The 14,984-nt window shown below is 34.6% G+C and overlaps 1 protein-coding gene across 1 annotated transcript in view; it reads right to left on the bottom strand.

Annotated features, from left to right (window-relative positions):
• Positions 1 to 12,335, bottom strand: part of LOC134244269 (A disintegrin and metalloproteinase with thrombospondin motifs 16-like) — a 48,070-nt gene extending 35,735 nt beyond the window's left edge. The window contains exon 1 of the mRNA XM_062726528.1: positions 11,695 to 12,335. Coding sequence (XP_062582512.1) covers positions 11,695 to 11,727 — 33 coding nt within the window. The 5' untranslated portion in view covers positions 11,728 to 12,335. The remainder of the gene's footprint in view (positions 1 to 11,694) is intronic.
• Positions 12,336 to 14,984: the final 2,649 nt, after the last annotated feature.

Below are 14,984 nucleotides of genomic sequence, written 5' to 3'. Positions count from 1 at the left end.
TGTGGAGTGGCCTAGCCTGAAACCATAATCAGCAACATTTAATTTGCTTGGTCTTATTCTTCACACTGTGTAGAGTGGCCTAGCCAGGAACCATGATCATCAGTGTGGTCAGAACAAGTAGCTAGTTTCTTCACCTGGACACCTTTGTGACATCCATCGCAGCACAATCTATCTGAGCTGACACATGTCAGCACGGGGATAAGTCTAGTTCTTATCCCAGGGGACGGAGATTTCACTCTCGTCTCCATTCACACGTGGAAAATAGAAATATAAATGTACAGCAACAGGATATGGACATCTAGCTATTTATATATCACCTTAAAGTACATCTTAGGAAAAATCAAGTGTTACATTTAAGTCAGAAAGGTATATTCTAAGTAAAAGGGAAAGCAAAAGTCCTCATGCTCTATAACCATAGTTGAATCACATCATTTTAAAAGTAAGTGGCAAAATTTTCACATAACTTTGAAAATTTCACAGTATCCCCAGTAAAATTTCATATAACAAATTAAATCAAATTAAAAAATAATACTTGAAACAATCTTTACAGGGACTTTTAAGGATGCAGACATCTGTTCATTTTCACTATGACTTTGGAAGATGTACTAAAAAGTGCAGCTATATTACCCAATAAAAACTTACCATAAATAGGTAAAAACTGTCCATTCAATATTTCCTATATCAATAACTCTCTGGTTAAATTAAAAAATAATTATGCTTTACTGACAATTCCCAACAGCAATTTATACAATGTCTTGGTATCATTGCTCTAACGATCATTCACGATATTCAATATCCATAACAATGGTTTTAACCTGTTTCGTCAATGAGCAGATCAAATTATACCACATTTATCATCAAGTTTTCTTTTTATAATTTGAGGTTTTCATATTACTCTGGATGAAATATGTTTTCGCCTCATATTATTTTTTCTTTTTCTTTTTTTTGTGGCGAGTTTAATTATTTTTATGTAGGTCAGACAGAGGTTCAATTCAACCACTTTCTTTCGTCATGTCACTTTCTAATATAACTTATGTATAATGTTTTCCAGCCTTTAAAATTTATTAGTGGTTAATAAAACAAAATAAATGAGCATTTTAACCAACAATTGCATTTAAAAATATCAAATTTCTAGATCTGAGAGAGATGAAAAAAATTATACATAGTAATTAGTATCTGATTCAGTAAATCAGGCCTATATTACTGTATCTAATGCAAATGACACACAGACACCTGTGAAATCATTATTTTTACAACAAACAAGCAATATAAAGTTTAGTGAAAATCCCTTAATCATTTCAAATTGATGTTTTTCCATGACACAGGTGAACAAACCTCCGTTTTCCATTTGTCAAATCAAGCATTTGCGATACAAGGTGTACCCATCTGGTGGAAACATTTAAACTTAGCTTGGTTTTTGTAGTAATTTCGCGATTTAATTTTTAAACACGTAAAATAATCACTAGCAATTTGATTGGTAGGTGTCTTTGGTCCTACAATGTGTCAAGTAAGCAATTTAGTTAAATGTTATTACATTTTCTTAAAAGACTGTGGCTATAGCTCTATATTAAAAACAAGGATGCCTTAGCTCCTAAAACAGCTCTTCATTTTAACAGATAATGTCATTAATTCTGATATGGCTGTTTTTCTATTTACCGAGGACTTAATATACATTTACAGATCCTGGGAGGGGGGAGCTACACATTAAATACCGGGCAATCAGTTGTATGTCACATTAACTTTTGTCCTGAAATGTCCACATTAGCGGTCCAAATCTGACCAATGTCCATCCAAAGGCAGGGTCATGAGGTAACCCAAATAATACCTCTCCAAACATAGAGAAGGGGAGAAACATCCCTAAACAGAGTCCATTATGATCCCACGCCCCCACCTGACAAAGGAGCCGCTGTCCTGTCATTAACTTTGTCAACATCAAACAGAAACTCAAAGAAAACAGACTGAATCACTCATGTTTTAAGAACTGGTTGAAATGGAGACATATTGAGGATACAATTGTTCTCTACAACCAGTATTACCAGGTAGAAGAAAATGGCTGTTGATCAGAATAAGGTGCCCTTGGGCCACAATGCTCACCTGAAATGCAGGGGGTCTCCAATTTTGAATTGCAGTTCATTTAAGCTTGCTACATCAGTACATATAACAATTTCAAATACATTGTATCAAAACCCTGTTTTACTTGCTGAAGTCTAAATTTCTATCAAAATATTCAGTTCCCATCTAGAAATTCCAGCTCATAGCACTTAGAAGGATTATGATTTGAATAACTGTTTTGGGAATGTTTGTATCTTAATTTGACTAATTTTGGAAGTGCCCTTCCTTAATTTAAAAGATTTTTAAAGATTTGCCTGTTATATTCCTATGAAAAATTGGACCACTGATGTGGCCTCTTTAATGTAACATGACAGAATATGTATTAAAACAACCTTAAATCTATACAACTTTAGAATGCTATTCATTTAACTAAAGCTGTCTGTGATCTATTTAGCCTCTGGATCAGGTGAGCTACAATTCTACACACTAAATGTATCCTTTACCCACTCCTGTCAATATTTAGTGTTACAACTAAAATAATTGATAGAAGATAGCTGCTTATATCCAAAGAAGCTATCACATTTTTTTTCTAAATTAATGATATTTCAAAATTTTTAAATGAACAAAAAATGTTAACAGAGGTATTTGCAAGGGTTTGCTAAATTCTTTTTCAAGAAATAATTCACACAGCAAACCCTGCAAAACTGTGTACTTAAAACGCATTATTCTAATCATATTAAAAGAACTGATTAAAGCAAATCAAGCATTAATTAACATTTTTCTAGCTTTTTATTCTCCTCAAGTCTCTCAAATATAACACCATCGCTGACAGTAAAATTACTTGTATTAGAGATTACTAACACATTAATTTCTTAAGTAGAAAGTTTTTCTTCAGATTAAAAGCCTGAAATTAATTTTTAAAACGTCACCGCTTTGGGCCAATATGAAGCAGATTAAACTTAAAACAAAAACTGCACACATAACTTTATAAGCTTATTTTAACTATTATTAAAGTCTTTAAATCTTAAAGATATATTTGTTCTACCATGAATTGGAAAAAAAGGTCAAGAATACTTGAAAAAATAAAACTGGACGTTACTTAGTCTGAGGTTGGTCCTTTAGGGCTACATATTTGGACCACTGACCAAACGGCCCTGGTACCCATAACAGGCTGTGTTATAAAGAACATTACAAAGATAGTGATCAGTAAGTACGAGAGATCAGACACGAGAGACAATGACATGAACCAGATTACGAGGGTCTGACCCACAAACACAGCCAAAAGAGTGGCCACAAAATCCCCCTCCAAAATATTTATCAATTAAAAGAACGGCTTATGACTAGACACCATTTTTTACTTGGTGTTATAATCTTGTTCTTGAGATAAATGACACTTAAATTTGTCTGAGTGCCGGCGAGCGAGACTGATACACTGATTATTTAATCAAGCTCGTCACACTGTTCAGGGTGTACATGTAACAGCTAGCTAGCTTCTACTAAATGTAGTAAACGTCTCAAGACTTATGTAAAAGTGTTACTTAAAATAATCAACTGCATGGTAATAAACTGCTCCTGATTTTGTGATCATGAATGGGTTCTGCCAAAAAACAAATTTTAACTATCTAGCTGATCTTAATTTTGCCAACAAAGAATTCAATATGCACGACAAACAATTTATGCTTTGCTTAAATGTATGGAAAACATAACAACTTTGTTAAATTGACAAAAAATATGCTCAGAACCAACACTGGACTCTATGACATAATTTAACTTCTATTTTTACTTGAATAACATTCTTCTTAAGAGTACCTGTATAAGAAACATTTCTTTATTAAGTTAAAATTCTTTCCCATTGGAATAACCAATAAAGCAGGCAATACATGCACTGCATGTGCAGACGAGTATCTTATCTTGATCAAAGATCCGATTTGTAATAATGACCCAACTTCCTGTCTGGAGAAGCCAATATTGCAGTAGGAAATAATGTACGTACCAAATAATCCAAGCTCCACAGCAGTTTCTTACTATTTCCATAAATATATTGCATAAAAATAAAACTCCATAATACATGTACAATGTTTTAAAGTTTTTACTTCACACCTTGAATCAAATTAAATTATTTTGAAATGAATCCCCACATAATATATGGGTTGATTTTTTTGTCAATGGATCTATGGAGAGGTTTTTTTTAATCAAGACAAAGATAAGAGAAAATGCATGTCTACCTTATTTCTGGCAGATCTGACAGTCCTACAATGCAATCAAATGACACTTTGTAGCTCACCTGAACAATGGACTTCTCATTGTATAAAATTTTTAAAACAAAAAAAAGGAACATTAATTGATTCAATATTGCTCTAACAATCTTCCTAGAAACAAAATCAAGTAACAGATTCTCCTAGCTTAGCCTTCTGATTTGTTAAAAAAAACTAGAATTGTCCAAACAGGACAAAATACCTCCCGCTGGGTTTTTCCATAATTTTATGAAATTTTTCTTCCAGTGACCTTGAGCTTCCCAAAATGACCTTGGGTCAAATGACACACCCTTGGGTCATGGGCAATCTTTGAGTATAATGAGAACCTACCAAGTTTATCCATAAGAAAGATATGGACCGGACACGAATTATGAAATTTTTCTTCCAGTGACCTTGAACTTCCCAAAATGACCTTGGGTCAAGGTCATGACACACCCTTCGGTCATGGGCAATCTTTGTGTGAAATGAGAACCTACTAAGTTTATCCATAAGAAAGATATGGATTCTTCCAGTGACCTTGAACTTCCCCAAATGACCTTGGGTCAAGGTCATGACACATCTATGCATCATGGGCAATCTTTGTGTGAAATGAGAACCTACCAAGTTTATCCATAAGAAAGATATGGACCTGACACGAATTATGAAATTTTTCTTCCAGTGACCTTGAACTTCCCAAAATGACCTTGTGTCAAGGTCATGACACACTCTTGGGTCATGGGCAATCTTTGTGTGAAATGAGAACCTACCAAGTTTATCTAAAAGATATGTCCCAAACATGAATTTTGAAATTTTTCTTCCAGTGACCTTGAACAAAATGACCTTGGGTCAAGGTCATGACACACCCTTGGGTCGTGGGCAATCTTTGTGTGAAATGAGAACCTACCAAGTTTATCCATAAGTCCGGACACGAATTATGAAATTTTTCTTCCAGTGACCTTGAACTTCCCCAAATAACCTTGGGTCAAGGTCATGACACATCCATGCATCATGGGCAATCTTTGTGTGAATTAAGAACGTATCAAGTTTATCCATAAGAAAGATATGGACCGGACACGAATTATGAAATTTTTTCTTCCAGTGACCTTGAACTTCCCAAAATGACCTTGGGTCAAGGTCATGACACACTCTTGGGTCATGGGCAATCTTTGTGTGAAATGAGAACCTACCAAGTTTTTCCATAAAAGATATGTCCCAAACATGAATTTTGAAATTTTTCTTCCAGTGACCTTGAACTTCACCAAATGACCTTGGGTCAAGGTCATGACACACCCTTGGGTCGTGGGCAATCTTTGTGTGAAATGAGAACCTACCAAGTTTATCCATAAGAAAGATATGGACCGGACATGAATTATGAAATTTTTCTTCCAGTGACCTTGAACTTCCCCACCTTGGGTCAAGGTCATGACACACCCTTAGGTCAGGGGCAATCTTAGTGTGGAGTAGTAGATTCTAATGTCCCTCTGTAGGAAAGATATGGACCGGACACGATTGCACAGACAGACGGACAGACGGACAGACAGACAGACGGACAGACGGACAGACAGACAGACGGACAAGGTGATTCCTATATACCCCCCAAACTTCGTTTGCGGGGGGTATAAAAACTGATAATTTAGCACAAAAGTACTACTTCAATGAGTTGTCTTTGAATTGGCAATCAGTGTTAAAATAAAGAGGAACTTATAAGAACTTAAAATTCATCTTAGAAATAGAACAACCATCATAAAAGATACAGATGCTAAAAACCAAGCTGTCTCTGTGGTTACAATTCTGCCGTTTTAGTCAAAATTCAAACCGCCTTGTCCTTCACAGGCTAGCTGTACAGGCTTGTTAAGAATCCTATAGATTTTCACACAGATAATTTGGCTATTGTATCTTGTATGCATTAAAAGACTCTTGTCAGCTGCAAATTCACACAATATGACATGGAATTTAATGAAGCAATACAGACAGGATGCTATCTCAGGCTATCATATCTTGAATTTCAGACTGTAACTTTCTCTGAAGATTTAGAATGAGTGATTGTGTCCAAAGTCATGAAATGTTTTGGTTAAAAAATTCCTCTAGAAAGAATAAAATAGACCTTTTACCTCTTAACAAGAAGATGTAATGTTTTACCTTATAAAGGTCAATTTGTAACTCATTTGTGATAGGGGCCATGGCATTATTTTGCATTAAATCAGATATGAGACACTAATTTATGATTACAACAACTGCAACTTTACCATGATACAACTGCATTATGGGTGGTAGACATGTTTCATGAAGATAAAAGAATCAGAAAATGTCACGGGCCACCCAAAAACCAAAAATGTTTTGTCTTACGGTGTCAGATTAACTGAAAAATTAAAGGAAGGTATTAGTAGATATTTTTCATATTCTTATAAATGATTAGCTTAAAACATTAATAAATTTAAGTACAAAAGTGTAATATAGAACATGTTCAGAGACCATGAAATGACCTTGACCTAACAATTTATAGTATCTGAATCTTATAAGACATTGGATCTCCTGCCTAAGTAATGACTAACTGACTAGCTGTATGACTGAATCAGAATACCAAGATACCATGTACTGCAGACAGAAAAACCTCAGTAACTAGACGGCAAAATGTCTGATTTCTGTCTAGAACTTTTACACCCATTAGCAGGCACTGATGAAGATACTGTTTCTAGTGTAACTTCTAGACTCTACACTAAGGTATCTCTATACTATAGCATTTGGCATTGCACTTGTTGAACACAGAGTTTGTATAATGAGAGATAATCTCAGACAACTCTTTAGAAAACCAAGCAACATGTCACTGTACTTCTGTTGATACTGTAAGATGAAGGTCGAATACTGATCAGACCTGTTGCCGTGGCTATGATAAGGAGAATGCTCACCACATCATAGACAAGTTAACAGACTCTAACAAGGCAGATATGACCTAAGTATACACTGGAGTAAAGGAACAAAAGATACATTTACTGGAATCTAAATGCAATAAAATGATTTACTACACTTGCTGCAAACCTTAGGTTTGCGAATTATTCAAATTGAGGTAACAAAAACCACTGGATTTCTTTATTTCATAAATCATAAAAATATCTGAAGTAAAAAATCCCATCTGATTCATCACACCTCAGTACTGTCTGATTCTAAGGAGCAGCCTGTAAAAAACATCATACAAACATCCCGCTATAATTTGTCAAACACCATTTACAAAGTAAGGGTTCAAATTCAACATTTTAACTACATTCAAAACATTAAAATACTTTTGAAATGTGCAACCAACTTATCACATTCAAATTAGGGTGTATTTAAATCGGCAAAATAAAGACATGTCTTGATTTCCTAGCTATTAAAGAAGTTAAGATATCAAAGCACAGTTCTAGCATTAAAATCCATATCTTAGACATTGTTGAAGGGGATGACAGTCAAAATTAAACTATTCAGAAAAAAATTTATTTGTTTTTTAGAAACTGCATCGAGTGCAATCAGATGGCTACTAATGGTCTCCATTTCTATCCGTGCTTGGTGTTTTAACCAATGTTAGAATGTCTACAAAAGATTGAATTTTAAAGATTGGCAAGACTAGAACTAAGTACTACCTGACATTCGCCATACCTATAGCATTACATTAACTATTAACATAACTTAAACTAAAACAGGTATAACGAGACATTGAAACTTTTCTAACATTGATGGTGAAGTATTCCAAAATCTTAATAGTGCATATCATAGTGTAAACTTGAAAATAATCAATTGTTTTAAATATCTTACTTAATATCTAATCGGACCTGAATTTTTATTGAATCTGAGTGTCTGGGATTTATTAAACAAGGTTTAAATTCCATTAATTATAAATACAAAATATACAATATACATCTTTTCAAAAAAGAGTTATAAGCAACTACACCTCACTTTAGTTTAAAACTTCATTCATTTCACAGAAAACTTTTCCTTCAAAGAAAAACAAAATTTACCTCCAACAAATTCGACAAGTTGCCAAAACTGCGGAACATTGCAGGCAACCTTACTGTTGTCTCGGTCATTGTTATCCCGTAGATGTAAATAAAACTGCAGAAAGACTAAACCCCACCAAGGAATTCCCTATAAAACAACACCACCTGGCCACCGCCTGACTGGGTATTGTTTCAGAGAACCCCCAAACTGATGTGTGTGTTTGGACAATGATCCAATAATAAAGAGGTCATGATGAAGTGCCAATGAAAGGAAAAGCTCACAAAATTCCCATCCTGACATTTATGGACTACTAAATACTTTGTGAAAAAAGTTTATAAAATTATGTTGAGCACTATACAATCTTTACAATTTTTACTTAACATTCATGTCTCACTCTGCCTGTACAGGTACCGTGCTAAAGTGGTATCTATTTCAATCAAAAAAACATTGAAACTACAATTTACAAGTATAAGTCAATCTCTATAGTAAAGAGCTATAGGCGATGAGGATATTTTAATCTCTACAATAGAGACTATTGGATATACATGCAGGTATAATTTAATTCTCTACATTACAGACAATACATTGAAGTCTAATTCAATCTTTCTATAAAAGATACAATATTGTGAGTATGAAAATACACTCAGTCTCTAGTGAGTAACATTCAGTGACACCTATTGAGTATATTGGTCTCCTCCTGTCACTCTGAGAAATCACACATAGAAAGGATCTCCACTAAATAGACAGATGAGCCTCAGTTTACTTCTCTATCAGCTCCGTCTTCCTAATACTAACAATGGCTGTACAGGTAAGAGCCTATGACATAAATCATTGAATTACCTAATATTTAAGTTCCCCTTGTAATTCATTGACAGGCTAATCTTCCCATTAAATGTCCCAGAGTTTGTACGACCCATGTCCTCAGCATTGGAGGGTACTTCAGAGCCTTTATTGACTAAGTCCACAGGGAATTAGATTGTGTGTATTGACAATTATGTTTTTCTTGTAAATACATAGACAGCATTATTATTGTGTTAACAGTCTCCTGATTGAAATCTTGCAACACACACATTTTTTATACGACAGACTGATCTACATGACCCTGATAATCGGCAGTTCTAATATTAAGAGAGTCACTGTGCCCACTGTCTGATAATCGGCAGTTCTGATATTAAGAGAGTCAGCGTGCACAGGGTCACACTGCTAGCTACTCCAGAATTATCTCCCCTTAATACGGATTGTCTCCAGACTTAATAGATAGTTTAACTAGAGACAACATTAAAGAAAGCTAAGATGGGAATATATACCAAAGGAATACCGTTCTATTACAAGCCAAAAAAAACATAGGTAATCAAAGATTACGAAGCTCACCTCCACGAATGTTATCAGCTTAAGTAATGCAAATCTCACATCATATTTTTTTAATATAGAGTATTTATCCTGACAGTTATATTTGTACAAATTCTGTTTAAATAGATCTTAAAGTTCATTGGGGGATTGACCTATTCCAAAAACTTTAACCTGGTCACTCATTTGGAAAATGTAGATCAGATCTAGCATCAGAAACAAGTCTCGATTGTCCATCCTCAGATGCATCATCCATACCAGTTTGGTCCAGGTAGGGCTAATAGTTTCTTGGGAGTCACTCATCTGGAAAATGTACGTCAGACCCAGCATCCTAAGCAAGTCTGCTAGTGTCCATCCCTAGATGCATCATCCATTCACGTTTGGTTCAGGTAGGGCTTATAGTTACTTGGGAATGGACCTGCTCCAAAAACTTTAACCTGGTCACTTATCTGAAAAAAAGTAGGTCAGATCCAGCATCCGAAGCAAGTCTGGTAGTGTCCATCCCTAAATGCATCATCTGTGCAAGTTTGGTTCAGATAGAGCTTATAGTTACTCGGGTTTAGACCTGCTCCCAAAACTTTAACCTGGTCAGTCATCTGGAAAAAAGTAGGTCAGATCCAGCATCTGAAGCAAGTCTGGTAGTTTCCATCCCTAGATGCATCATCCTTGCAAGTTTGGCTCAGGTAGGCTTTTAGTTACTTGGGAATGGACCTGCTCCAAAAACTTTAACCTGGTCACTCATCTGGAAAATGAAGGTCAGATCCAGTGTCCGAAGCAAGTTTGCTAGTGTCCATCCCTAGATGCACCATCCATGCAAGTTTGGTCCAGGTAGGGCTTTTAGTAACTTGGGAATGGACTTGCTCCTAAAACTTTAACCTAGGACACTGACGCTAACGCCGACGCCAATGCCGGGGGTATAACATAAGCTTATCTCGACTTCGTAAAGGTGAGCTAAAAAGCCACTGCAGGCTATATCTTTATCAAACTTAAGCAGTTAGTTTACAGCATATATTCCAAATAAGTAACAAGTACTTTAGTCATTACTAGAAGGAAAAATTCTTCACCTAGATGAAAAATGAAGTGTTTGAATTGAAATGTTTGCCTGAGTCAGCAAATACCAATTGGTGCTTGCTGCAGAAGCTGACAATTTCACAGATTATTATCAAATATACTAAATGAAGCTTGCTCTAGAATGCTAAATATTACGTATAGAAATAAAACCCTTGTAGTATTTTGATATCTGACAAAAAACATATACATATAAACTATACTCCAAATCAGGAAAAAAGTCAAACAACAAAGCCTAATTTGTGTGTATGTATCCAAATTTGTAATTGCCATGGCAGATTAATGTACATTGTTCCAGCTATGAACTCTGTTAACTTGGCCAGACTTACCACCATACTCAACAACAAATGACATTTGACCATGGATTATAATGTTTTTTCACCAACAGCGATGTAAAAAAACATGTAAAACTTCTAGTTTCCAAATAACAATTCTCACCAACCTGCCTCAGTCGAGAACACAATTGTGAAAACCAATTAACTTCTGTGTAAAGATAATCAAATTCGGCATTAAAAAGTCTGCGGATCAAAGCTATCAAATAATCACATTCAAATTAACAACCCCTCGACCTTACAATGCTACTTATCTTTACAATTATATGTCCATAACTTCCAAAGTTTGGAGACCAAGGATCAAAGGAATAATGGCTATCTCATCTTATCAGAGGATAAAAACCTACAACTCTAGTAGGGCCTTGCACAAAATTTAATGAACTTATTTAAAACAAACTTGTCATTTTGGTGTTATCTGCACACAGAAAAGGTAACTGAAGTGCCTGCCCTCCTTACTGGTGGAGACGAAAGTTTTCGTATACCAGTGATGCAAAACAATTAAATCTTTTTATTAAATCTGTAAAAGAGATTTGCCACAGTTCACACAACCTCAAAATCAGGTGGCACGTTTAAGAGATACTTAACAACTTTACTACCAAATAAAACATGCAATTTTATCTACCGAAAATACACAGTTGCTAATGTTAAATATTTAACACTAGGATACAGTGAAAAAAAGACTTCCTACTTACAATGCAGATGCTCCAGACACTTGCAATGATCATCTTTATTTTCAGCTTTCATATAATCCATTCATAATTGTATCTTCCTCACTTCATATTTTCTGCTCTGGGTAAACTTTATGAACTGTCTATGAAACCTTTTTTTGTGTTACAGTTTTTTTTCTCTGTCAATAGCAAGACTTTTTTGCAAATGTTTCTCATATCATACCTTGAATTACAATTAATTGCTCATGATATAAATGAAATACATTTTTGTCAGGATGAAGTGTTCAGCTACATTTGCTTAACGACATACATATATATTTATCAAGATGTATCCATGCAATGTTTATCATAGCCACTGCCAGGGAGAGAGCTTAGAATATTTCATCCATTCAAAAAATGACAACTTTTAATCTCTGCAATTCTGAAAACTTTCTTCAAATTTCCTGAACTTTGCTGTAACCTGGGGTTTAGCAATACATCTCTTTCACTTTTCTATCACTGCATCATTTTAACCACTATTCCAAATTCTTTCTGTCATCAATTAAACAAGTTTCCATTCATTTAAAAGTACATCTTCTTCAATAAAGGAATAAACAAAATTAAAATTATTACACTTCAATGACAAAATATTTAAAAAAGAAAAACAAGATTCCAGTAACTGTCACAATCAAAGGTCCATCAAAGATTTAATATGTCAATAACAAATAGAGGGTTTAAGTAGTCCAAAATGTAACTATTTTATACTATACATAAAGTGTGCAATATTGTAAAGTCTGTCAGAACAGTCAGCCAATCAGAGAGGAGATAACAACAGGTAGCTTACACGGCAGAAATTTGATAACAGTGTCAAAAAATTATGTTAAAGGGCCAGTGAAGGTATAACAAAACAATCGCAGTGCTCTCTGAAATACATGTACCTGGAGTTATTGCACCTGTATAAAACGTAACACTCACTGCAAAAAAAAAAAAAAAAAACTGCACTCAGTGCAAGTTTATGAGCAGCCCCAATGATCTGTAGACCTTTCCTGTTCAGTAATTATTGGGTGTTACCTTACCACTATAGCTTTATTCTTGTCTTTAATGCTTTATCTTAGTTCTTCTTTTCATAATCAAAGAAGACAAGAGTGTATGGTTTTATGAATCATTTTAGAGGGAAATGTGTATCTGTTGAAAACTTCTCTCACGACTGCATAATAAAACCATGTCGTAAATGCAGTTTTGAAATACTTAGCAAACTGAGATGTGAGTTCTATGATAAAAGAATTAAGTGATTATGCACTCATGAAACCCATTTAGTAAATATGCCTGATATTTCGAAATGAATTCTTATTCTTTTCCCAAACTTTCAGCCAAAGAATACACTACTGAAGGAAATTCTTATTATTACATAGTTTCATTATTGAGTGTAACAATTTACTTCATAATTTTCTTCAATTGTGAGAAGCTAATTACGTTATCAAGAACATGTAATAAATGGTTTGCCTTCTCAAAATGCCAGACATACAGACTAGCAGCGCTTGTCACACAACAGGGTATTGTACAGAGTAGATAATTTTCGTTCGTGTAACAAAGTATCAAATATGCAGCAGCAAATTCCACTTTTACCTTCAACTGGCAGAAAACCTTGACCTTCACCTCAAAGTAAATGTCACACAGTTCAATGTCAGATAATCAGCTATGTTAAGTAGTGGTCAGACAAATAAACAGTCGTAAAACAGCAAACTGACTAGACAATACCCAAAAACAATGCCCTTCTTCATTAATCACAGAGAAATACAAATTTTACAGCATGCAAAATTGAATTAGAATAAACTGTGTTGATCTATATATATTTACAATTTCTTGCTACAATTTTATTTTTTTTTTAAATCAAAAACATGATTCCATGATATGATTGCTAAACTTTATGAATCTGAAGGTTTTAATTAGTAACTTCATTATAACAACACATCTAACTGTCGGAAAATACCACCCCTATATAATTACACCGATAGTAACAGTTTCATGTGTCATATTTTTTAGGTAACTTTCAAAACCCTGTTATTTATCTCATCTTGCCTGCCATAATGTATTTCATATCTGACAACATTTCATTCTTCATTATGTTCACATAAAATGGTCGGTTACACAAACGATCAACTGTCCTTGAAGACACCCATTTTATGAATAAAGTTTGGTAATAATTAGCGAAATATTTTCCTAAAACATAGAATCAAAGTTATCTTTTCATCAACAGTCTTACACATGATTTCCTATTCCTTACAATTTGTACAGGGGCTGAACTGCCTACCTTTTTCCAGTTAAGAGCAGGTGCACAGTTTATTTGAAGTTTCAAGCCGACTACAATCTTTAATTTCAGCAGGACATGATCATTATTTGGAGGAAAATTGGAGGAAAAATAAGTTGTGAGTGATCCTCAATGAGCTCATCATCATAACAGACACCTGTAATTTTTTGATCAACAGCCTTTGACTTTTCAATTCAGCTGATATGTCCAGATTCATGCATGCAGCAAAGCAGCAGTATAATTTACTGCATATAAAACCAGTGGTGCTTGCAACAAAACTTACCTTAAGCATACCCTCCCTTTCCCCTATATTTTTCAATCTTTCTTCAAAGAACTTATATAAATGAAAATCTTCATTATAATAAAATAAATAAGATTAGTACTCAACGACCTTCACTTTTGACTCACCTTGTGAACAAAATTGATTAACAGTTCAAGAAATGTACATTGTATGCATGTACATTTGTAATATACATCCCATGTGACATTAAAATAAATAAAATGTTTCTTAATTTTGTTTGTAAAAGAATAAAAATAGAATTATACACAAAGAAAGATACAACATCTTTTATTTTTGTCCATGTAGTTGAAGATTTAGGGGTACAGTGTATTTAGTTTTTGCCCTGTCCGTTTGTCTGTCTCTGTGAAAGGCCCTGTCACACCAAGCTGCGTTCACATGGAGTCATTACGGCGTTGTTAAATTTTTAAAATCGCTGTGGAATCGCAGGAAAATTGCACAAATTTCTGTAAAATTTTCACAATATGAAGATGTCACGGCGTCCCTACGGCCACGGACGCGATTCTACGGAGATCTCACGGTGTTCTACTGCGTTCCCACGGAGATCTCTCGGCAATTGACTGCGCTTCCGCGGAGTTTTCACGGCGCGTTAGTAGTTTTCACCTCGTGTTCACGGCGTTCTCACTGCGCTGGCTGCGTTCACAATACGTTCACAATGCGCTCTAAACTCATTGATATATATTCAGAAGGAATGTAACACAACAACATGAAAATGTCAAGAAATATTCT

Source organism: Saccostrea cucullata, unplaced genomic scaffold (assembly GCF_032062105.1).
Source record: "Saccostrea cucullata isolate Sc308-1 unplaced genomic scaffold, CSIRO_AGI_Scuc_v1 ctg277, whole genome shotgun sequence".
NCBI lineage: Eukaryota > Metazoa > Mollusca > Bivalvia > Ostreida > Ostreidae > Saccostrea > Saccostrea cuccullata.
This window is presented reverse-complemented; position numbering and strand designations above follow the sequence as displayed.